At 50.5% G+C, this 25,828-nt stretch overlaps 1 protein-coding gene across 2 annotated transcripts in view; it reads right to left on the bottom strand.

Moving 5' to 3' along the window:
• cpn1 (carboxypeptidase N, polypeptide 1) overlaps positions 1–25,828 on the bottom strand; it is a 47,929-nt gene that overhangs the window by 21,430 nt on the left and 671 nt on the right. Inside the window, exons 2-4 of one of the 2 annotated variants that reach the window (XM_063071320.1) lie at positions 15,768–15,964; positions 7,116–7,262; positions 1,539–1,721 (exon numbers count right to left, since the gene is read on the bottom strand). In XM_063071320.1, the coding sequence (XP_062927390.1) occupies positions 1,539–1,721; positions 7,116–7,262; positions 15,768–15,964 (527 nt within the window). The remainder of the gene's footprint in view (positions 1–1,538; positions 1,722–7,115; positions 7,263–15,767; positions 15,965–25,828) is intronic. The other variant, XM_063071321.1, reaches the window with a different exon arrangement.

Genomic DNA, 25,828 nt, shown 5'->3' with positions numbered 1-25,828 from the left:
CACAATTTTCCCCCCAGGATACAGGGCAAGGGAGTCCAAAACTAGAGGGCAAAGAGGGGACTATGCAGGATGCTGGGAGGGGATACACGGAAGACTAAATGTGAGGGGAGGTGAAAGATTTAAAGGCACACACACACACACACACACACACACACACACACACACACACACACACACAAATGGTAGAGTCCGGTAAAATAAAAAGCATTTGAACAGGCATGCGGAAAAGGTTTAGACTTAACCTTTAGTGGGATATGGGCTAATTGGGACCAGCCTGGTTAGATACCTTGGATGAATTGGTTTTAAGGGCCTGTGTCCATGATATGGCTTTAACACCATTCCTCAAGATACTTTGTCAAGCCCAAGTGAGGAGACATTTAAACCAGTGTCTGTTCTGATCGCTCGGACAGACCCTGAATATCTCAGGTACCATTTCTAATGAGGAATGCTGCTGGGAGGGTGAGGGAGGTTCACTCTGCCCGATGCCCTGGCCAGCAGTCTGCAAGTCTCACAGTCCCCAGGCCAAGGGCTGGATGCCTGAACTGGCCTTGGAGGTCTGGGTGGGTTGTTTTGCTTGTGTTGTTCTGTGAAACATTGTGGGCATGTGATGTCGGTGCCCAAATGCGAGGACAGCTGCCCTCAGCACAACCCTGGGTGTGTTGGTTATTAACGCAAATGACACATTTCACCATTATGTTTTGGTGAAAATATGACAAATATATCTGATAATGAAACCGGAATGTATGTGACTCACAAAAACAAATCATTAGTAACACACAAATTGGCAGTCAGGCAGCATCTACGGAAATGACTAAGTGGCTGAGACCCATCTGGATGGGGAGGAAGGGAGAAGATGCCAGAATCAGAAGGTTGGAAGAGGAAGAGGAGGACAAGTTGGGATGTGATAAGTGACGGGGGGGAGGTAGGTGGGTGATGGTTGAAGCAAGAAGCTGGGAGGGGATATATGGAAGACGAAATGGCTGAAGAATAAGGAACCTGATTGGAGAGGACACTGGATCATGGAAAGAGCGGGGGAACAAACTCCTCTCTCACCCCCCCCACACCTTTTTCTGGCTTTTGCCACCATCCTTCCCAGTTCGATGAAAGCTCTCCAAATCATTGCATGTCTATTGCCCTCCCCCCATCCCCATAGATGCTGCCAGTCTGCTGAACTCCTTCATCATTTTGTATATCTTACTCAAGGTTGAGTCATCTGCAGAATCTGTGTTTAGGTTGATCACCACTCACTCGGGCTTCTTCCCCCTTCCTTTCCCGTCCTGATGAAAAACCTCAGCTGGAAACGCCAGCTGTTTATTGCTCTCCATAGACGCGGCCTGACACGCCAAGTTAGACCATAGAAAACTACAGCACATTACAGGCCTTTTCTTCCAGCATTTTGTGTGTATTACTCTCCCAGGGTTGTTGCTGCACTCAACATAGCTGACTCTATCTACCACACAATTATCACAGCAAAGAGGCCTCACTTGCCGAACCTACCCATGAATCAATCACAGGCAAGTGGTGGGATACACCCTTACCTTCTGGAAGAGCTCATGATCAGGAGTGCTGGAGATGCTGGGCCTGTATAGCCTGTGTCCAGCCTGTCCCTGGGCCTTATCGAAGGGGTAGTTCGCCACCACGGCTCCTCCGTGCAGATTGGCGGATAGAATGAAGTTATAGCTCTGCAGCCAGCGGATGATGGCGTACGTCTCCCGCTCCACCTGCCCGGGACGAGAAACATCACACGGTCACCAGGGTGGGGCCACCCCTCTACTCCCAGGGTTCCACTACGCTTGGGGATCCCTCGATACTGACTGTAACGCAGTAGCGAGTGTAATGCCAGCGACCTGCATTTAATTCAAGACTTCTCCAGTTTCATCCCACTTTATAAAGACGTACGGGTTAGGGTTAGTAAGTTGTGGACATGCTATGTTGGCGCTGGAAGCACGATGACACTCGCGGGCTGCCCCCAGCACACCCTCAGACCGTATTGGTCACTGATGCAAACATATTTCACCGTCCTTGATGCTGCCTGGCCTGCTGCGTTCACCAGCAATTTTTATGTGTGTTGCTTGAAATTCCAGCATCTGCAGATTTCCTCGTGTCACCGTTTCAAAATTAGATTAGATTATGAGGACATGCAGTCCTCTTTTATTGTCATTTAGTAATGCATGCATTAAGAAATGATACAATGTTTTTCCCAGAATGATATCACAGAAACACATGACAAACCAAGACTGAAAAACTGACAAAAACCACATAATTATAACATATAGTTACAACAGTGCAAAGCAATACCATAATTTGATAAGAACAGACCATGGGCACGGTAAAGTCTCAAAGTCTCTCGAAAGTCCCATCATCTCACGCAGACGGTGAACCTCCAGCGCCACAAACTTGCCGGTGCAGCATCCCGGAAGCATCCAACCACAGTCCGACTCAGAGTCAGTCCGAAAAACTCCGAGCCTCCGACCAGCTCTCCGACACCGAGCGCCACCTCTGCCGAGCACATTGACCCCGGCCCCGGCAACAGGCAAGGCCGAGGATTTGGGGCCTTCCCCTCCGGAGATTCTCAATCACACAGTAGCAGCAAAGCGGGCATTTCAGAAGTTAGTCCAGATGTTCCTCCGTGCTTCTTCACGTCTGTCTCTATCAAATCAGGTTTGTGCACAGCATCTTACTTCACAGATACGATATCATTCGGAACGGCCGCGCGCGCTGCGTCGTGCCATCTTCTCCTCCCACATTGGCAAAATACATTAACAAATCAAGCTTATCTAAACTTAGATTATATTGGACAAGTTTAGAAAAATACATACAAATTGAGAGCAAGGGAACTCACTTGGGTGAACAGCAGGGATGAGTTGGGCCGAAGGGCCTGTTTCTGTGCTGCATTTCAGTGGTGGTGCCTCCTACTTTCTTACTGGCCATTACACGGCTGGTGTTTAGGGCAGTAATGAAGGTCATCCATCTCTGGTGGTGCCCAGAGCTTCCTCCATTGTGTGAGCAGTTTCCTCTCGGTTTTCACTCCTTGTCAGACGTGCAAAACCCAGCTGGAGACTCAGGAACACCGTCACACCCAGATGTAGAAGTATTCTTCATTGCTGTTTCCGAGACGATTTTGTTTTATCTGTCAGGGGTCATTAGCCCTGAGCTGAACCCCCGAACCTGGAGGAGTGGTGGACCACACTTAATCTGGCCTCTAACCTTTGACCTGTTTGGCATGGGTGACCTTGCCAAAAGGGAAAGCATAGAGCCCTGACTCCAGCCAACATCGCTCTCTGGGTCTGAGACACACAAGCCTTCAAACCATGACAAAGTTATGATCCTCTTGGAGGGGTGCCATTTCCTTCAGCTCTTAAACTCCCCAGCATCCCTTAGTTTGCTCTCTCTCCTTGCCCTTCACAACATTGGAATATCTAGCGTTCAAGTGATGTCCATTTCATCTGTCTCAAATATCTTTTTTGCTCTTTTTACACTAATTAAAAAAGCCATTTCTTATTTTAGTTTTTTTTTATTATTATTATGCACTACCGCCACAAAACAACAAATTTCACAACGTGCAGCAGTGATATTAAGACGAGAAAATCTACAGCTGCTGGAACTCCAAGCAACACACACACACAAAATGCTGGAGGAACTCAGCAGGCCAGGCAGCATCTATGGAAAAGAGTAAACAGTCAATGTTTCAGGCCGAGACCCTTCATCAGGACTGGTGAAGAGTCCCGGCCCAAATTGCTGACTCTTCACTCTTTTCCATAGACGCTGCCTGGTTTGCTGACTTCCTCCAGCATTTTGTGTGTCTTGCCAGTGACATTAAACCTGACCCTGATTTTCCTCAAGGCCTGATTCACTGACCAAACGCTGGGCCTCTAAATCTAGCAGGTAGCTTGGTGCCAAATTGTGTTTGATGTGCCAGCTGAGAACTCCCTCGGGAGGTTAATGTTAAAGACAGCTGTTGCAGGGAGGAGGAGGATGCAGTTAAGAACATTGAAACCCTGACTAATGGAGTATGCAGGCCCCTCCTTCACATGTTCTACTAGTCGGATGTCATCAGTACAATCTTCTGTGCGGTGGTGTGCCGGGACAATGGCATCAACACTGGTGATGCCAACAGGCTCAATAACCTGGCTAGAAAGGCTGGCTCTGTCACAGGAGTCAAACTGGACACACTGGAGGCTGTGATAGAACAGAGGACCCTACAGAAAATCCTGGCAATTCTGGACAATGTTTCTCACCCTCTACATGCCGCCTTGGCTGAACAGAGAGCACTTCTGGTAATAGATCAAGACAAATGTGTTTATTCTCACTGACATGGGCTGTGAATTTTGCTGATTCGAATTCTAGCTCTCACCCAAAAGAGTGCTATGTAAGGTCATTCTTACCCTCGGCCATTAGGCTGTAGAATGAGTCAACCTATAGCCAGGGAAGTGATGATCTCCCCCTCATTAGACTGTTTGAGGCAACTTTTCTTTGTTCTTCTCTTCTAATATTTATATATCCATGCACTTGTGATACTGACACTAATTTCCCTGGGGATCAATAAAGTATCTATAGCTTTATACTGTTAACCTCAACATCCCCAACAATTATGAAATGCCCACTTAGCTGCCACTGCTACTGTACGATCGAGAATCTCCAGAGGGGAAGGCCCCAAATCCTCGGCTTTGCCTATTGCCGGGGCCGGGGTCGAAGCACTCGGCAGAGATGGCACTCGGTGTTGGAGAGCTGGTCGGAGGCTCGAAGTTTTCGGACGGACTGAGAATCAGACTGTGGTCAGGTGCTTCCAGGATGCTGCATCGGCAAGTTTGCGGCGCTGGAAGCCCATGGCAGGAAGAGTTTTCTTCCTTCAACTGTCTGCATGAGATGATGGGACTTTCAAGAGACTTTGAGACCTATGGCCTGTTCTTTATCAAATTACGGTATTGCTTGCACTGTTGTAACTATATGTTATAATTATGTGGTTTTTGTCAGTTTTTTTTAGTCTCGGTTTGTCTTATGTTTCTGTGATATCATTCTGAAGGAACAAATTGTATCATTTCTTAATGCATGCATTACTAAATGACAATAGGAGGACTGCGTGTCCTCATATTCTAAAAAAATCTAAATTACTATCCAGCATTCCTGTGATGAAGGGGCTATCTAGCTCAGCTCAGAGGGAAATTGAGAGAGAATCTGTTGGTGTCAGACAGGGCTCATAAGGAGGCCAAAGCCATTCACAGTACAGCATAGGCAGAGGCTATTTGACCCATCATGTCTGTGCTAGCTGACGTGCCCTCTTCCTTACCATCGGGAAGGAGGTACAGGAGCCTGAAGAGGCACACTCTATGATTCAGAAACAGCTTCTTCCCCTCCGCCAGCAGATCTCTGAACGGTCCATGAACTTGTTATACAAATTTTTCCTGCACTACTTACTCATTTTTACAAGTTTTATAGACATCTTACATCATTGCATTGTGCTGCTGTCGTAAGAACAACCAATTCCACGTCAAACAAATCAGCGATAGTAAACCAGATTCTGAGTCGATAGTTACAGTCTCACAGCTCCAGTGACCCAACCCACATTTGATCCTGGCCTCCTGCACTGTCTGTGTGGAGCTTGCACGCTCCCCCGTGACCTCAAGAGTTCATCCTGCACGCTTCAGTTTCCACCCACACCTCAAAGATATGCAAATTGGTGGGTTAGCTTCCCCTGCAAATTGCTCCCACTGTTTTGGGTGAGAGCTAGAATATGAGTCAGCAAAATTGACAACCCACATCAGTGATAATAAAGATTGTGATACACAACGTAACTACAAGTTACAACAAGGAAATAGGTAGTGCAAAGCAATGAGGTAGGTTTAATGGACCATTCAGAAATCTGATGGGAGGGGGAAGAAGCTGTTCCTAAAAACATTGAGAGTGTGCATCTTCAGGCTACTGCACCTCCTACCTGCTGGTAGTAATGAGAAGAGGGCATGTCACAGACAGCGAGGGCCTTTAATGACAGATGCTGCTTTCTTAAGGAGCCACCTGATGAAAATGGTGGGGTGGTTTGTTGGAGATGGCCAAGACTACAACCCTCTACAGCCTCTTGTGTTTGTGGATTGGTGTGTTCGTACCAGAACAATGACGCGACCAGTCAGAATGCTCTCCACCAGATGTCTATAGAAATTTGCCAGAGTTTTTGGTGACATCCAAATCTCCTCAAACTCCCATTGAAGTACAGCTGCTGGTTTACCTTTTTTTGTCGTTGCATTGATAGGTTGGATTTAGAATCTGAGAGGGAGGAGGAGGGGAACTCGGGAAGGGGGGGGACTTGGGAAGAGTTAACATTGATGGAAGATTAATGGTCCAGTGACTCAAATGAGCTCTACTCCCCCTCGCTTTTTCCCTCGTTTTACCAACACTGGGTATTTATCCAATTTAATTTCTAAAATTGGTTTGGAATCCGTTTCCACAAGCCTTTCCGGCAGTATCTTCTGGACTAAAACATTCCTCTTCACCATCTCAGCTTGGAGGCCACTGGAAATGGTTCCTCCTGACTTAACGCCATTAACCCCCCCCCCCCCACCCTTCTCCATAAACCTCACTAATGATAGACAGCAGACATCCCTCCCTCAGAGCACGGTGGCAAACTATTTGAGTCACTCTGAACTCACTGTTAATCTACCTCAAGATTTTATGGCCAAACATTTTTTTTTATAAATATAAATTTTCATTCTGGTCATGACTTTAGAGATTGAGATACAGCACAGTAACAGGCCCAACGAGCCCACGCTGCCCAATCACACCCACGTGACCAATTAACCCACTAACTCTAATCTCTTTGGAACATGGGAGGAAACTGGAGCACCCAGAGGAAACCCATGCAGTCACGGGGAGAACGTACAAACTGCTTACAGACAGCGGCGAAAATGAACTCGTGTCGCTGGAGCTGTAAAAGCATTACGCTACCCTGTTGTCCGAAGCTGGCAGTCCAGTCCTGATCTGTTCCACACACCATTAATTTAATAAATTGGATTCTGGTGCATGTGTCACAGCTTGAGAAACCAAAGGCTCTCTCAAAGCTTCCAAGGGACCAGGCAGTCCTTGGGGGTAAAATCACCCTGGAAGGTCTTGATGAACCAACTCACCTGCTGCTCCCAGTTGCTGTCAAGCGGGATGTGGTGGTTCCTGCCCTCCAGCTTCTGCATGACCAGGTGCAGGTCAGGAAAGTTGCGGTTGAGGTCGACCCCACGGGCATTTGCTCGTCCGGTGATGAACGAGTTCATCACTGGTCCCTGGGGGAGGGAAGATTTCTTGTTAAGATTTAAAGATTAGCTGTATTTGTCACACGCACATCAAAACGTACAGTGAAATGTATCGCTGGCGTCGCCAGCCAACGGTCTGAGATGTGCTGCGGGTCGCTGCAAGAGTCGCCACGTTTTCAGCTCAAGCGTAGCATGCCCACAACTTGCTAACCCTAACCCATACGTCTTTAGACTAAGGGAGGGCACTGGAGCAACGAAAGGAAACTCAAACAGTTACGGGGGTAAAAAACGTACAAACCCCTTAAGGACAGCAACAGGGATTAAACCCTGATCACAGAGCTGGCACTATGAAGTGCTGGGCTACGTGCTGCCCTGGAAGCTCACGTGCATCAGATCTCACGAGCCATTGCTCGCTCAATCCACGCAAACGAGAACTAGGAGCGGGACACCAAGTGCCCCGAATCTGCTCTGCTGTTCAGAGGCTGTAGGCCAAAGACGACAGCCCGTCCCGGGGGTTGGAGGACTGTGTATGTGCTTTCAGGAGGGGGAAACGGGTCTTGTTTCACTGTTGTTGCTTGGCATGTTCTGCATTGTTCTGCTGAACGCTGTGGGCGTGCTACGTTGGCACTGGAATGTGAGGTGATACTTGTGGACTGCTCCCAGCAAGTCCTTGGGTGGGCTGGCTGTTAACACAAAGGGCGCATTTCACCGTACATGTGATGAATTAATCTACACCAGAAATCGCAGTCAGTCTGATCCACTGGCAGATTGGTGCAGCTGGTAGAGACACAGCCTCAGACGCAGCAATCTGGGTTCGGTGCTGTCTCTGGCGAGTCTGCACGTTCTTCCTGTGCCCCAGGCGAATTTCCTCCGGACACCCAGGAGACGGGAGGCTGCAGTCGCTGGAAGCTGGAACAGCAAGTGGAAGTGACGGATGTTGGTTCAGCTGTAACATTGAAGAGGAGTTTGAATAGGCACGTGGATGAGAGGAATACGATCTGGCTGCAGGTAGATGAGACCCAGAGGACTAGGAAAGCATGGACTAGAGGGGCTGAAGGGCCTGCTTCTGCGCTATAGTGCTCTACAGGTTGACAAGCACCTGCTGGAGGAGCTCTGTGGGTCAAGCGGTATCTGTGGGAGGGATGGGATTGTCCGTGTTTCAGATGGGACGCCACAGTAACGTAACATTTAGCACGACAACTATTACAGCGCAAGGCGGAGTTCAGAGTTCAATTCCGGCACCGTCTGTGGGACGTTTGTACATCCTTCCCGTGAGCATGACAGTTTCCTCTGGGTGCTCCAATTCCCTCCCACATGCCAAAGATATACCAGTTAGTGGGTTAATTGGTGACTGTACGTTGCCCTGTGATTACGCCGGGGTTTAAATAGGTGGGTTGCAGGATGGTGCCCGTTCTGCACCGTGTCTCCAAATAGTAAGAATTGGGACCCTGATCACTGAGCTTCGACGAAGGGCTTCGACCAGAAATGTTGGCAGTTCCTTTCTGCTCACAGATACCGCTCAGGCAAACCAGTTCCTCCAAAAGGATTGCACGTTGCTTTCTCTGGTTTCCTCCTACATCCCCGAGCCGTGCGTGGAGCTGTAAAGTAACCTCTGTACGAGTCAGTGGTAGAGTCCGGAGGAGCTTTGGAAATGTGGGGGCGAATTTAAAAAAAACAGAATTGGACAGTCAGCAGGTTCTGGAGTCGGTGGTCTGTGCAGGCAAGAGGATCGAGTTCCGATGACACCCTGTGTTCAAGTACCGGTGAGGCAGGAGCCTGAGGCCTGTTCTGGTAGCGATGCCAAGGACCAAGGGACAAATTGCATGTCTGCAATTCAAGGCCCGTGGGCCGGAGCTGAGTTTGGGAATCTTCACGCGTCCACTGGGGAGGTCAAGGTCCATTGTCTACAGGTCTGAGTCTGCCAGGGGCCTGTCCTGGGGTCACAGGACTGCATGTGGGTGGGTAGCCAGCTGATGGTGTACCGGCATCAGCGCTGGACTTCGAGGCGGAGGTCTCGGGTTCGAATCCGTCTGGCGCCTTGCAAGCTTTCCATCCACAGTGGGTTGAGCGTCGAGCTAACAACTCAGCCTTGTGAAAAAAAAAACAAATACAAAGGATACAGCAAAAAAAAAAGCCGCCCAATACGCCATAAGGCGCAAAAAGGAACAACAAAGTTGGTGGGTAGGAGGGAAGGGAGGGAGGAAGGAATGGGGTTTATTTTTGTATCGTTGCTTTCTGGTTATTGAGTTCTGTATTGTTCTGGGAAGCATTGTAGGCACTGGAATTTGCGGCGAAACTTGCTGGCTGCCACCAGCTCACCCTTGGGTGTGTTGGTTGTTAACACAAATGAGAGATTTCACTGTGTGCTTTGTTGTACGTGTGACAAATAAACTTGAATCTTGGTTAAATGGGGACTTGTTGAATGGCTGAGACTCATTGTACTGATGTTTCCGTGCTCTTTCTATACGTAACCTCAACTCTAGAGCTGTCTACCCCCTGCAACCTTTCAACCCTGAACTATAAAAAATCTTATCTACCACTGCCTTAAACATTCCAGGTCGAGGAAGGACAACTTGGGGGTTGGGAAGAATGGGGTGTGCTAGGGCAAACAGAGTCCAGGCTTTACAAAAGGAATCAATCATTCTGCAGAATCTTCTACCAGAAGAGGCAGATAGAATCACTGCACCCATTTCTGGTCTTCACACTTCATAGTAACAAGGCCTCAGAGGTGGTGAGAAGGAGATTCAGGAGTGAAGGCTTCAGTTCCATCCAGAGAATGCAGGGAAGGCTAGGGGAAGTTTTGTGAGTGGCGTTAAAATCCTCACCAGTGATTAAGAAGCAGTCGTCACCGTGGGCTCTAGCTCCCTCTCACACCCTGGCTGGGGTTAATCGGGTACTGTGAACTGCCCCTCGTGTAGGTAAAGTCACAACATGAATCAAAGGCAGGAATTGATGAGCACAGAGGCTGAAACACTGGGAGGGATCCAGGGATAAAAGGAAAAGGAAATGATTTGGTGGGATTGCTCCCCCCCCCAGGAGAGACAGCAGAAATCTGACGGTGCAAATGGCCTCCACACGTGCTGTTATGCCCCACTGCACAGCACCCTGTTCAAGGCCGACCTTCCAGGAAGTACTGAGGGAGTGCAAATTCATGGGAGGAAGTATTGGACCAAGGCCTCGTCTGTCGTTTTTGTGGATATCAAACGCACTGGAGGTACAGTCCCAGGGCCAACTCTTCCCTCTCAGTCACCATCACTAAGGCGAGTGGCCTGCTCCAAATTGCACCACGTTTGCAAGAGCTTGCTGGGTGCTGCATTCCCCCACATCAAACCACTCTGGAAAGATTTGCTTCACTGGCCAAAAAGCCATGAGGTCTTGAAAGGTGCTGTACAAATGCACGTTTTTAGATGCTTTCCCACCCCGCACTCTTCCCGTCCCATCTGTCCCCCTGTCTGACTTTATCCCTCCCTTCCTCTCCTCATGCCTGGCTCTTGATTGCTCTCCACCTGCAAGTCTGCCTCTCGACCTCGCTCCACCCTTCCACTGTCCCTCCAGGTCCAGCAGTCATTTCCATCTCTCCCTCCTTCCCTCAGAAGCTTGGACCTCGTTACTTCCCTCCATCCCCATTTCCTCCTCCATCCTCCGCATCTGCATCCCTTTCCCTCCCTCCGTCTGCCTGCGGTTCCTTTCTCCCCTACCATCTAATCTTCAGCTTTGGATCACAGCACCCACTGCAGCTGAACCGTGCCCCAACAAACAACTATTTTACAGCTTCTGATAATCACCAACCCTGACCATTTTCTGAAAACACAAAACCAAAGCCACCCGGATACCATACAATTCTGACCACAAACTGGAGTCACAGCTTGATGAGATCTGACTGGAAGTTAAACCTATCATTTTATGCTCTGAAATTAAAGATTGCCAAGGAGATGAGGCATGGAGTCTCGGGCTGGGCCAGGCCTTCATTCCTGGTTACTTGGGTTAAAGCCAACACAGAGCGAGAAGATCGTAATCTGAGAGCGTTGAATGAATGGTTTTCGACAAAGTGAGGGGGTCACTGCTTGATGAAAGGTCTCAGCCTGAAACATCGACTGCATGCCTTTCCACAGATACTGTCTTTCTGTACCATTCTGAGAGTGTGCCGTGGAGTTCCAGCATCAACAGAATCACTTGTGTTAGATTGATCATAGAGCAGGTTAAAAGGTTATCTCAACATCATTGGCTGAAGGGTCTGTACTGTTCTATGTATCTAACCCACGCTGCCCTTGGTCTGGAGGTGTGTGATGGGACAGTGTAGAGGGAGATTCACTCTGTATCTAACCCGTGCTGTCCCTGTCCTGGGAGTGTGTGACGGGACAGTGTAGAGGGAGATTCACTCTGTATCTAACCCGTGCTGTCCCTGTCCTGGGAGTGTGTGACGGGACAGTGTAGAGGGAGATTCACTCTGTATCTAACCCGTGCTGTCCCTGTCCTGGGAGTGTGTGACGGGACAGTGTAGAGGGAGCTTCACTCTGTATCTAACCCGTGCTATCCCTGCCCTGGGAGTGTGTGATGGGACAGTGTAGCGGGAGCTTCACTCTGTATCTAACCCATGCTGTCCCTGCCCTGGGAGTGTGTGATGGGACAGTGTAGAGGGAGCTTCACTCTGTATCTAACCTGTTCTGTCCCTGTCCTGGGAGTGTGTTATGGGACAGTGTAGAGAGCTTCACTCTGTATCTAAGAGAGCTAGGGCTTTACTCTTTGGAGAGGAGGAGGATGAGAGGAGACATGATAGAGGTGTACAAGATAATAAGAGGAATAGATAGAGTGGATAGCCAGTGCCTCTTCCCCAGGGCACCACTGCTCAATACAAGAGGACATGGCTTTAAGGTAAGGGGTAGGAAGTTCAAGGGGGATATTAGAGGAAGGTTTTTTTACTCAGTGGTTGGTGCGTGGAATGCACTGCCTGAGTCAGTGGTGGAGGCAGATACACTAGTGAAGTTTAAGAGACTACTAGACAGGTATATGGAGGAATTTAAGGTGGGGGCTTATATGGGAGGCAGGGTTTGAGGGTCGGCACAACATTGTGGGCCGAAGGGCCTGTACTGTGCTTTACTATTCTATGTTCTATGTTCTAACCCATGCTGTCCCTGCTCTGGAGGTGTGTGATGGGACAGTGTAGAGGGAGCTTCACTCTATATCTAACCCGTGCTGTCCCTGCCCTGGGAGTGTGTGATGGGACACTGTAGAGGGAGCTTCACTCTGTATCTAACCCGTGCTGTCCCTGCCCTGGGAGTATGTGATGGGACAGGGTTAAGAAACCTTTGTTGTCTTGGGTATATTAGATCAATAACCACCTCTCAGATGAAAACATTGTGTACAGCCAGATCAGAAGAGGTTCAGTAGAGGACTCTCTGGGTAAAGATTGGCAGCCTTTAGAAAGAGCAACCTTTCCTGATTGGTAAAGCCATGCATTTAGCCCCTGTAAAGTTAGAAGTTAAATAGGTTTTGAATATTCTCAGAAACTGGCACAGTGGATGGAAGTAGGTGGTTGTGCATTCAACCCTCCGTTTCTGATAAAAGATGGTGATAATGTGATGAACCTTACTGACTTCGCATGCAAACACGAGGAAATCTGCAGATGCTGGAAATCCAAGCAACACACATCAAAGTTGCTGGTGAACGCAGCAGGCCAGGCAGCATCTCTGGGAAGAGGTACAGTCGACGTTTCGGGCCGAGACCCTTCGTCAGGACTAACTGAAGGAAGAGTGAGTAAGAGATTTGAAAGTTGGAGGGGGAGGGGGAGATCTGAAATGATAGGAGAAGACAGGAGGGGGAGGGATGGAGCTAAGAGCTGGAAAGTTGATTGGCAAAAGGGATACAGAGCTGGAGAAGGGGGAGGATCATGGGACAGGAGGCCTGGGGGGAAAGGGAGAGGGGAGCCCAGAGGAAGATGGACAGCAGGCAAGGAGTGATTGTGAGAGGGACAGAGAGAGAGAGAGAAGGAAAAAAAAGGGGGAAATAAAAATAAATAAGGGATGGGGTAAGAAGGGGAGGAGGGGCATTAACGGAAGTTAGAGAAATCAATGTTCATGCCCAAGTGCTACACATGCCCTTACACTTCCTCCCTCACCACCATTCAGGGCCCCAGATAGTCCGTCCAGGTGAGGCGACACTTCACCTGTGAGTCGGCTGGGGTGATATACTGCGTCCGGTGCTCCTGGTGTGGCCTTCTATATATTGGCGAGACCCGACGCAGACTGGGAGACCGCTTTGCTGAACACCTACGCTCTGTCCGCCAGAGAAAGCAAGATCTCCTAGTGGCCACGCATTTTAATTCCATGTCTCATTCCCATTCTGACATGTCTATCCACGGCCTCCTCTACTGTAAAGATGAAGCCACACTCAGGTGGAGGAACAACACCTTATATTCCAGCATCTGCAGTATTCCTGTTGTTTACCTTATATTCCATCTGGGTAGCCTTCAACCTGATGGCATGAACATTGACCTCTAACTTCCGTTAATGCCCCTCCTCCCCTTTTTACTCCATCCCTTATTTTTATTTCCCCTTTTTTCCTTCTCTCTCTGTCCATCTCACAATCACTCCTTGCCTGCTCTCCATCTTCCTCTGGGCTCCCCTCCCCCTTTCTTTCTCCCCAGGCCTCCTGTCCCATGATCCTCGCCCTTCTCCAACTCTGTCTCCCTTTTGCCAATCAACTTTCCAGCTCTTGGCTTCTTCCCTCCCCCTCCCGTCTTCTATCATTTTGGATCTCGCCCTCCCCCTCTCAAATCTCTTACCATCTCTTCTTTCAGTTAGTCCTGACGAAGGGTCTCGGCCCGAAACGTCGACTGTACCTCTTCCTATAGATGCTGCCTGGTCTGCTGCGTTCCACTAGCATTCTGTGTGTGTTGTCTGACTTCTCATCTTTTTTTTATCCTCTCCCCCCCCCCCGCCAGTCCTGATGAAACATCTCAGTCCAAAACCTTGACTGTTTACTCTTTTTTTCATGGATGCTACTTGACCTGTTGAGTTCCTCCAGCACTTTGTGTGTATTGCTTGGATTTCCAGCATCTGCAGAATCTCTCGTGTATGTGATGAACCTTGTTGTTAGATTGAGCAAGGGGCTGTGATTGGTGTCGAGTAGGTGAGAGTGTGGGGGAGACATGGGAGACTGGAGCAATACACATCACTGTCTGGTATGAAGGGGGGTGGGCTACTGCACAGAACTGAAATAAGCTGCAGAGGGTCACAAATTTAGTCAGCTCCATCTTGGGTACTAGCCTACAAAGTACCCAGGACATCTTCAGGGAGCAGTGTCTCAGAAAGGCAGCGTCCATTATTAAGGACCTCCAGCACCCAGGGCATGCCCTTTTCTCACTGTTACCATCAGGTAGGAGATACAGAAGCCTGAAGGCACACACTCAGCGATTCAGGAACAGTTTCTCCTCTGCCATCCGATTCCTAAATGTACATTAAACCCGTGAACACTACCTCACTTTTTAAATATATATTATTTCTGTTTTTGCATGATTTTTAATCTATTCACTATACATAATTTAATTTATTTATTTTCTTCCAGATTATATATTGCATTGAACTGCTGCTGCTAAGTTAACAAATTTCATGACACATGCCGGAGATAATAAACCTGATTCTGAACCGGAGGTCAAGCAGCATCTCCAAAGGGAACTGGACAGTCGACATTACGAGTGTGGGAGGGTTGTGTTTTTGATAACACGAGAGACTTTGCAGATGCTGGAAATCTTCAGCATCACACACAAAATGCTGGAGGAACTCAGCAAGTCAAGCAGCATCTATGGAGGAGAATACCAAAAAACAATGTTTCAGGTTGAGTCCCTGCATTAGGACTGGAAAGGAAGTGGGGGCAGAAGCCAGAATAAGGTAATGGGGGTGGGGTGGGGAGAAGAGGGGGGAAAGGATTACGAGTGACGGGACAGGTGAGATCAGGTGAGGGGGATGTGATATGTGGAAGTAGAGAAGGTTGATGAAAGAATCTAACAGTGGGCCATAGAAGAAAGGGGAGGAGGTGGGGAACTAGAGGGAGGAAATGGGCAGGTCATGAGGTTGGCGGAGCAGAGAGGTGTTCGGAGGGTAACCAAAATGGTGGTTGGATAAAGAGGGGGGCGGGCAAGAAATGTTGCAATGGGTTGAGGTCCAATGTCTGCGAGTTTGAGAGTCTGGGGCTGAGGACTGGAGGCGGCCTGTCCTTGCGTTGGAGGCCTGTGTGGGTGGGAGGGAAAGGGGCTTGTTTTGTTGTTCTTCTGAACATTGTGGGAAAGCTACATTGGCATTGGAAGGTGCGGCCCCCAGCACATCGTCAGGTTCTGTTGGTCGTCAAGACAAAAAGAATAAGAACGCGTTTCACTGTGCGTACATGCTCTGTGGTCTGTGCACTGTGGTTTTGTGGTCTGTTGTCTCTGGCCCACGTGGTACGGTCATTACTAAATCAGAGACCAGAGGCCAGAACCTGCGCCTCACCACCGCACCCATCACGAACCTGCGGTCACCAGCACGCGGAGGAGTCGGTTACCTGATCAGCGGCCACCTCGTACCCGTCGGGGTTCATGGAGGGTAGGATGTGAATGCGGGTTTCGTGGATCAGGTTGGTAATGCGCGGATTCCTCTGCTTGTACTCGTCACACAGGTACTGCGCCAAATGGATCAGCAGCTCCCGTCCCAGCACCTCGTTACCGTGCATATTCCCAACGTACTTAAACTCTGGCTCCACTGTAGGCACAGCGCAAGAACACAAAAACGTAAGAAATAGGAGCAGCAGTCGGCCATCTGGCCTGTCGAGCCTGTTCCACCGTTCAATAAGATCATGGCTGATCCGGCCATCTCCACCTTCCTGCCTTTTCCCCATAACCCTCAATTCCCCTACTATGCAAAAATCTATCCAACCTTGTATTAAATAGATTTACTGAGGCAGCCCCCACTGCTTCATTGGGCAGAGAATTCCACAGATTCATCACCCTCTGGGAAAAGCAGTTCCTCCTCATCTCCGTCCTAAATCTACTCCCTCAAATCTTGAGGCCATGTCAGAAACATCAGCCATCACCGCCCCCCACCCCAGTTCCACGGTAGGCACGGCACAAGAAACATCAGCCATCTCCCCCTCCTCCCCACGTTCTCTGCTCCCTAACCTTCCGTCCTGTACAATCTCACAACCCCAACCACCTCTCCAACAGCACCATTCTATAGAGACCCTGATTCAATATTCAGCCCTTCCCCTCTTCCACCCATCCCCTCCCAGTTTCTTGCTTCATTCTGTGTGTGTGTTGCTCTAAATTCCCAGCATCTGCAGAATCTCGTTCATATAAGCCCTTTTTATTCCTTTTCTGAAGGAGGGTGATCTCATATCACATCATTACAATACTACAGTATCCCACAATCATACTATTTACAGTCAATGGTGTCACATTATAATAGTCACCTCAATCCAGAACACGCAAGTCCCTGTGGTGTTCACTGATCTTAGAAACACACCATACATCCTCCAGGGAACATCAACAATTCCTCCCCCCACCCCCCATATTTGTTTGCCTCCATCTATCACCCATCTGCCTCTCAACTCCAAACTTCCGTCGACCTGTCCGAAATTCTTCACTCTTTCTCAGCCCACCAATCACCTCCGGTCCCTGTCCTTCACCACTACGTTCCCCCTCCTCTTCACACTGCCCACCTTGCCCTGTCCACTCTCAGTCCCGATACAGGGTTTCAGCGATTAATCACACGACTACAATACCAAATCACAGACTGAAGAAAATCTGCTAATGTCAGACAGAGACAGAGACATAGCAGGCCAGACAGCATCCATGGAGAAGAGTAACCAGTTGACGTTTCAGGCTGGGACACTTCTTTAGGACTGAGGGGGAAATTGCCTGAATTAAAAGCTGGGGGGTGGGGGGAAGAGAGGCTAGTGGAAGGTGATAGGTGAAACCAGGTGGGTGGAAAGGTCAAGGGCTGGAGAAGAAAGAATCTGATAGGAGAGGAGAGGGAAGGGAGGGAGGAAGGGAGGGAGGAAGGGAGGGAGGAAGGGAGGGAGGGAGGGAGGGAGGGAGGGAGGGAGGGAGGGAGGGAGGGAGGGAGGGAGGAAGGGAAGGAGGAAGGGAAGGAGGAAGGGAAGGAGGAAGGGAAGGAGGAAGGGAAGGAGGAAGGGAAGGAGGAAGGGAAGGAGGAAGGGAAGGAGGAAGGGAAGGAGGAAGGAGGTGGTGGTGAATAATAGTTAAGTGAGAGATACTAATATGTGGGAAAAAGGTGCTGGCTGTCCTCTCTCATAATCTTATACATCTTCATCAACTCATCCCATCACTATGAAGTGAAGAGCCCTAGCTTGAATTTTTCCTCATACTTAATCATATTTAACCAGTCTCTGGATATACCAGGATGCAGCCTGCATCTTGGATCAAATGGGGGGGGGGGGGATGACAGTGTCTGGGTGTCTAATAGGTAAAAGGTCCACTCTGTCACCAGAATTCACAAGGCCAGGGACACACAAATGCCTGGAAGCCACTTTGAGAAACCCCTTTCCCACCCAAACAACTGGATACGAGAGTTCCCCGTCACAGCCGTTGGCTCTCAGGGCAGAGCTGAGGGGCAAAGTGGGCCTCCAGCATTTTGTTTCATGTTCCTGTTCCTCTGGGATTGGTGGGGGCGGCAGGTTATAAAATAACTGTGTCTGACGCCCACAATGATCATCGTTTACCCAGGCTGCCCAGTGAGGGATTAAGAGCTGGAAATGCAGCTGGTTGGTCAGAGAGTCAGAAAGTCAGAGACAGGTAGGAGCTTTGTGTAAATCTCTCCCTCCTGGACCCCAGCCAGTCTGAGCGGGCTCTCCAACACCAGCTGTCTTTGTGCTGGATTCATTCAGAGACACTAAGCCCTTTTTTCCCCACTCAGATCTCACAAATATTTAATTGTGGAATTCTGGAGAGGTAGTGAGACCTTGGGAGGTAGAAGGGGAGGCATCTGCAGGCTCCTAGAATCAGGGGGCAGCCGCAGTCTGAGGTTAACAAGGGAGCAGACTCCCAGAAGGGGCAGGAATATCCTCTGTTGCTCAGATTTACCCCTCTCAATGTGGTAGATCAGCTCCCCTCACCCCAGAGTCAGAGACTACAGCACAGAACCAAGCAGCAATCCATTTAGTCTATTATTCTGCCTAGTCCCATCAAACTGCACGCAGATCATAGCCCTCCCACCCATGAATCCATTCCAACTCCTCTTAAGTGTTACAATGGAACCCACATCTACCAATGCTGCTGGTGTCTCGTTCCACACTGTCACCAGCCTCCGGGTGAAGTTGTTCCCCCTTAAATAGTTCACCTATCACCTCTAGTTCTGGTCTTACCCAACCTCACTGGAAAAAGCCTGCTTGCATTTAATTATTTAATCCCCCCCCCCCATTTAAATCTACTCCTCAGCTTTTTTTTCTCCAGTCCTGCCGAACAGTTTTGGACAGAAACATTGACTGTACTTTTTTTTTCCCTCACAGATGCTGCCTGGCCTGCTGAGTTCCTCCAGCATTTTGTGTGTGTTGCTTGGATTTCCAGCATCTGCAGATTCTCTCTGTGGTTTGATTGCTACCCTGCGAAGTCTCCTTCAGGGTAGGCATCCCTGGAAGAGTTTAAATCTTTCCTTCCACGGGAGTTCAGGGAAACCCTCTCTCGCTGCTCCGCATCGGTGATCCCTGCTGCTCTCCAACTCTTTGACCACATGCTTACCCGTCACCGGGTGCTTCTCTCTTCCCTCCCCCCCACTCCGCAGCTTTTCACCCTCCAGTCCTGCCAAAGGGTTTCGGCCAGAAACATCGACTGTACTCTTTTCCACAGGTGCTGCCTGGCCTGCTGAGTTCCTCCAGCACTTGGTGCACGGCGTTGCATTTAATTTATTTATTTTTATTTAGAGAGACAGCACTAAACAGGCCCTTCCAGCCCAACGAGCCACAATGCCCAGCGACCCACCTACTTAACATCAGCCTAATCACAGACCAATTAGCCTAACTGGTACATCTTTGGACTGTGTGAGGAAACCAGAGCACCCATAGGAAACCCGTGTGGCCACGGGGAGAACGTACAACCTCTTTACAGATGGTGCTGGGACATCAGCCCAATGCCCTGAGCTGTAACAGTGTCACACGAACCACTGCACTACAACGGTGCCCTACCCACGCCCCTCAGACTCGTTCTCCCGTAATCCCTGCCAACAACCATGCTCATGTCGGCACCCAGAGAGTGGATCTGACCCCGCAACGAACTACCTCTTGGTTGATTAGCCCTGTAATTCTGTCAGGCCTTGGCCTACTGCCGTTTGAGAAAGGAGACTTGATGGGGAGGTGTTTAAAACCATAGCGAGTTTTGTTAAATAGGAAGTCCAGTTCCATCGACTGAGGACTGGTATCCAATGGACACAGAATGAATAACGAGCCGGAGGAGGGACTCCTCGCAGACTGAGTGGTGGGATTCAACGTGCCAGCTTCCACACTCAACCCAACACCAGTTTTGCTCCCTGTGCAAAACCCAGATTCCGTCCGCACCCTCAATCAGCAAGCAGAGCTGAGCTCATTACACAGTCACCTTAGAAACAGGCCCTTCAGCCCACATTGGCCCTGCTGGTGTCTACCCGAGTCAGTCCCATTGGACCACGTCTGGCCCATATCCCTTGAAGCCAGGGGTTCCCAACCTTTTTGATGCCGTGGACCAATACCATTAAGCAAGGAGTCTGTGGACCCCAGGTTGGGCATCCCTGCTCTAAGCATTTCACATCCTAGTTCCTGTCCAAATGTTTTTTTTTATATAAAAGACCATAATCGAATCCACTTCTACCAGATCCAATGACAGACTGCACTACCCTCTGTGGAACAAGTTGCACCTCAAGTCCCCTTTAAACCTTTCCCCTCTCACTGTGGTCTCTGGTTTTGGAGCCCCCACCCCTGGGTAGGGGGCATGGAAATTGACTTTCCATCCACTCATCTATGTCCCTCATGATTTTATTAACCTCCAGCAAGGGCACCCCTCAGCCTCCTGTGCTCCAGGGCAAACAGGCTCAGACTATCCAAACGCTCCTTTCAACTCAAGCTTTCCAGTCCCAGACACACCCGCGATTTTAATTTGCATTCGTCCTGTGGCTGGGCAAGTTCTTAAACCCACATAGATAAGTGATGACCTTCACACAACCTACCCGGACTTTCCCCACCCACAAACACTCTCACCATCTCCTTCACATTCCATCACCCCCACTTCCTACAACCCATTCCACAACCCTCCATCCACACTTCCCAAAAATCATACCCAATCAGCACTCCTGATCCACGTCATGTAGACCACTCCACTGACACCCCCCACATCCCACAACCCCCCCCCACTGACACCCCCCATGTCCCACAAACTCCTCCCACCGACACCCCCCCACGTCCCACAAACTTCTCCCACCGACACCCCCCCACGTCCCACAAACTCCTCCCACCGACACTCCCACATCCCACAACCCCCCGACACTCCCCACATCCCACAACCCCCCCACTGACACTCCCCATGTCCCACAAACTCCTCCCACCGACACCCCCTACGTCCCACAAACTCCTCCCACTGACACCCCCCCACGTCCCACAAGCCCCCCGACACTCCCCACATCCCACAACCTCCCCACTGACACCCCCCATGTCCCACAAACTCCTCCCACCGACACCCCCATGTCCCACAAACTCCTCCCACTGACACTCCCCACATCCCACAACCCCGACACTCCCCACATCCCACAACCTCCCCACTGACACCCCCCATGTCCCACAAACTCCTCCCACCGACACCCCCCCATGTCCCACACTCCTCCCACTGACACTCCCCACTTCCCACAACCCCCCCCGACACCCCCCCACGTCCTACAACCCCTCCCACTGACACACCCCCACGTCCCACAAACTCCTCCCACCGACACTCCCCACATCCCACAATGCCCCCCGACACCCCCCACGTCCCATAACCCCCCCACCGACACCCCAATGTCCCACAACCCCTCCCACTGACACACCCCCACGTCCCACAACCCCTCCCACTGACACACCCCCACGTCCCACAACCCTTCCCACTGACACACCCCCCACCGACACCCCTCCCACGTCCCACAACCCCTCCCACCGACACACGTCCCACAACCCCTCCCATTGACACCCCCCCATGTTCCACAACCCTCCCACCAACACACCCCACAACCCTCCCACTGACACACGTCCCACAACCCCTCCCACCGACACACGTCCCACAACCCCTCCCCCATGTCCCACAACCCCACCCACTGCCACACCCACAACCCCTCCCACCACCACATCCTACACCCCACCCTCCATCAGGCCCCACACATCCCACAACCCCGCCCACACTCCCTTCTTCCCACCACAATACCCCTTCCACGGCATTACCATAGTCTGACCTGTACACTCAACCTCAAAACCTTCCAGCAGTAACCCCCACCCTCACAATCCTCCTCATCCACCCCTCCACCCATCAGTGCCTCAACTACAATGCCGACACTCACCCCCAGTATCCCGCCTCTCATATCCCCCCCTCATACACCCTTTTCCTGTCCCCACCTCAACCCTGCCTGTGCTGTGCCATTCACATGCACCCCTCCCTCATCAACCACCCCCCCCAGCTAAAAATGTGGGCACTGAAAATGACTTCATTAAGACAGAGGGGTCTGTGCTGGGGGAGGGGGGGGTGTTACCAGTGCAGGGGGAACCATTTGAGACCCTCCACTGGTTGGGATCAACCATGGATGTTGCGTCCCAGCTTTCTACGTGATGCGTAAGCCAGGGTAGTGCAATATGGAGAGAAGCTGTTGCCCACGTAGCAGGCTTCCCCTCTCCACACATCTGATGAATCCAAAGGGACAGCAGAGACTGATACGGTTTGTCACCAGTGGCATTGCAAGGACTGCCAGTCAGCATTGAATTCTCCGCAGGACGCCCTTACAGACGCCATTTCTTGATTCCCCCCCCCGCCCCTCGGGGTTTACTCCCAAAGCCTTCCCCATGAGTGGGTATAGCCACGAGGCAGCGGAGGTTTGAGATCAGAGCTTCCCTTCTCCTCGATGAGCTGCCAGCTACGGCTGATGAGCCCCATCTGCCTGAAGTGACTGGATCCTGCCTTTGCTCCTTCTCCTGTCAGTAGAAACGGTTCCACGGGCCTTAGTAGCTAAGCCACACTTGAAGGCAGGAGCCGGACTTGGTTGTCAGAGGCTATTTGAGACGCACGCCACTGGGAGCATTTAGTAGGTAGTAGGAGCTTTACCCCACTACCACCCTCAGCTATGACAACCTTAGGGAGCCATGACCTACCAAACAGAACAGATTCATGGCGGCTAATCATTCGTATGGAACAGGATTGAGGGGCAGAAGGGCCTCATCCTGTTCCTATTCGGTGCCAAAGTGGTCAACGTGCCCTCTCTCCCACTACCCTGCAAGATGCTGAAGGGGGAAGGGGGGGGCTGGCTGAAAGAGTCCCTTGGCCCATCTAATTCAAGTCAAATTGTTATTCTGCCATCCCATTGATCCACACCTTGTCCTCCACACCCCCCTTATCCATGTACCCATCAAAACCTGTCTAAAATATCACAATCGGTCTCATCCCTCATCCCACAGGCAGCTCATTCCACACTCTCACCACCCTGAGTGAAGAACTTACTCAAGTTCCCCTTAAATATCTCACCCTTAACCTGTGGCCTCTAGTTCCAGTCTCACCCAACCTCAGTGGAAAAAAAATTGCTTGCATTTACTCTCATAACTTTGTATACTTCCATCAAATTTCCCACGTTCTCCTACACACCAGGGAACAAAGTAACCTATTCAACCCTTCCCAATGACTCAGATCTTCAAGTCCCGGCAAGATTGTGTAAATTTCCTCTGTACTCTTAACGAGCTCTTCCTGTGTCCCACACTTGATCCTTTCCTTAGGTCATGCAAGCAAAAGCTGCACGTTTGCTGCCCATTGTGCAGCGGTCTGGCTGAAGCTGAAAGTGAGAACGGTTCGATGGTGGATGGAACGGTAACTGCTGCTCGTTCCTCAGCTCTCTGTGACCGGTGAACGGCGGGTTGCCGCCCAGATTCTCGTCTCACGAACCCGCACCCTCAACAGGGAAAATCCCTCAGCACGGGGCGAACAGGAGCAGGTCCATAGTTCATGGGGTAGCTTCGCTCCGTCCACCACAACAGATGGGATGTCCCAGCGGCCACCCGTTTTAGTTCTGATTCCCATTCTGGCATGTCATGAGGAGGCTACGCTCAGTTTGGAGGAGCAACGCCTCTTACTCGGTCTAGGTCGCCTCCAACCTGATGTTGTCAACATCGATATCTCTAACTTTCAGTAACTTCTCCACTTCCCTCCTCCTCTCTTTTTCAATTGCCCATTCTGGCTCCCCTCTTACCTCTTCTCACCAGCCCATCATGTCCCCCTGGTGCCCCACCCTCCCCCTTCTTCCATTGCTCATGGACCACTGTCCTATCAGATTCCTTCTCCAGCCCTCCACCTCTTCTACCCATCACTTCCCAGCCTCTTGCTTCATACCCTTCTCCCATCCACCCCCTCATCTGATTTCAACTACTATTTGCCAGCTTGTACTGTTTACCCTCCCACCCTCCTTTCCAGACCTGATGAGTGTTCTCAGCCCGAAACATCAACTGTTTACTCCTCTCCATGGACGCTGCCTGTCCTGCCAAGTTCCTCCAGCATTTTGTGTGCGTTACTCTGAATTTCCAGCCTCTGCAAGATCTTCAGCATCCCAGAATTGCGCAAGGAAGGGGCTGCTCCAGAGCTGGATTCCATTATGATTCAGGGAGAGTGCCATGGATGAGTTACAACATACAAAACCACTAGTGATTTAGGAATTGCCTTTGCTTCAATTGGTACCCAATGACTTGACCCCTACAGTCATCAGTGGGTGTGGAGGGCAAGTCATTGGGTACTCTTAAGACAGAGATTGTAGGGTTTTGTTTAGTAAGCAGGGGTGAAGGGTTAGCCAAAGCTACAAGTTTCACAACACACATCAGTGACAATAAACCTGACTGATTCGGAGAGCGGGTACGAGAAGCATGACTGTGGTAGAGCAGAACTGATGGGCTGAATGGTCCAATTCTACTCCTAGACCTTAAAGTCAAACCCAATAGGTTTCAAACTCTGAGCAAAAACGAGAACTTGGAACACACTGCACAATACAGGCCCTTCGGCCCACAGTGTTGTGCTGACCTTACAACCTATTCCAAGATCAACCTGACGTTTCCCTCCCACATAGCCCTCCATTTTTCTATCATCCATGTGCCTATCTAAGAGTTTCTTAAACGTGTCTGATATATCTGCCTCTACTGACACCCCTGGCAGGGTGTTCCACACACCCATCACTGGGTAAAAGCTTGCCGACATCTCCCCACTTATAAATTCCTCTAGTCATCTTAAAATTGTGCCCCCTTGTGTTAGCCAAAAAGTGGCATGAAGTGGGAATATGAACAGCAAGAAAAGCTTCCAGAGACAGAGGGTGAAGGAATACACAGCTCAGCCCTGACCTTGCCCCTCTTCTCCCTCACTTCATGGAGGGAAAGTTTGCTCCACCCGCTCTCTATCCCATCCACTCCCCCCCCCCTTCTCTGGCTTTGCCAGTTCAAATCCAGGACTGAGGGTGAACCAACCTGCTTCCCCTCCACTTAGCCAGGGTAGGGGAAGGTGAGCACTGCATGTAGTTCTCCCCTCCACTCAACCACTCTGTCCTCTTCATCTCCCACCCATTCACACTCTTCCTGTCCTCCTCTAGCCCATCTCAACATCCACTCCTCTCCTGCACTCCATGCCCCTTCCACACTTCCTCCCCTATCCTTCATCCAATTCCCCCCTCCTCCCCTCTAACCTGCAATCCATATCCCTCCTCTTCCACCCCCATCCCATTATCCCTCCTACCCAATATTCTTCTTCCTCCACCTCTCCTCCACACCATTCCCCTCCTGTCTATCACAAATCTCTTTGCCTTCACCCCAATTGCTTTCCTCTCTGCCATTCCCCCTCTAGCTCCCTCCAACCCCCCACATCTCTACCCCTCAAAATCCCTCTTCTATTCTGCTTCCACTCCTTCCATCAATACCACCCACTTCCCCATCACCCATTCTCCCTTTACTCTCCATGTCCCTTCATACCCCAGCCTTTATCCATTCCATCTCTGGCACCTCATTCGCCAATCCCCTACTCCTCTAGAACTCCACTCACACTCCATTCCTCTTCCTTCTTCTCCATCCTCTACCCCACCCTCCAACACCCTTCCCCTCTATCCCTACCAACCAATTCTCCCTCTTCTCCATGTCCTCTCAATCCCTCACCTTCAAACACCCCTCGCTCTATCCCTACCACCCCTTCTCACCTTCCTCTCTGCCTCACCCTCCAACACCCCTCCTCTCCACATCTACCACCCGATGCCCCCTCCTCTCCACGTCTATCACCCAATGCCCCCTCCTCCACCTCTACCAGCCGATGCCCCCTCCTCTCCACCTCTACCACCCGATGCCCCCTCCTCTCCACGTCTATCACCCAATGCCCCCTCCTCCACCTCTACCACCCGATG

Source organism: Mobula hypostoma, chromosome 19 (genome assembly GCF_963921235.1).
Source record: "Mobula hypostoma chromosome 19, sMobHyp1.1, whole genome shotgun sequence".
Taxonomy (NCBI): domain Eukaryota; kingdom Metazoa; phylum Chordata; class Chondrichthyes; order Myliobatiformes; family Myliobatidae; genus Mobula; species Mobula hypostoma.
The sequence above is the reverse complement of the archived record's forward strand: the minus strand, read 5'-3'. Positions and strand labels throughout refer to the sequence as shown.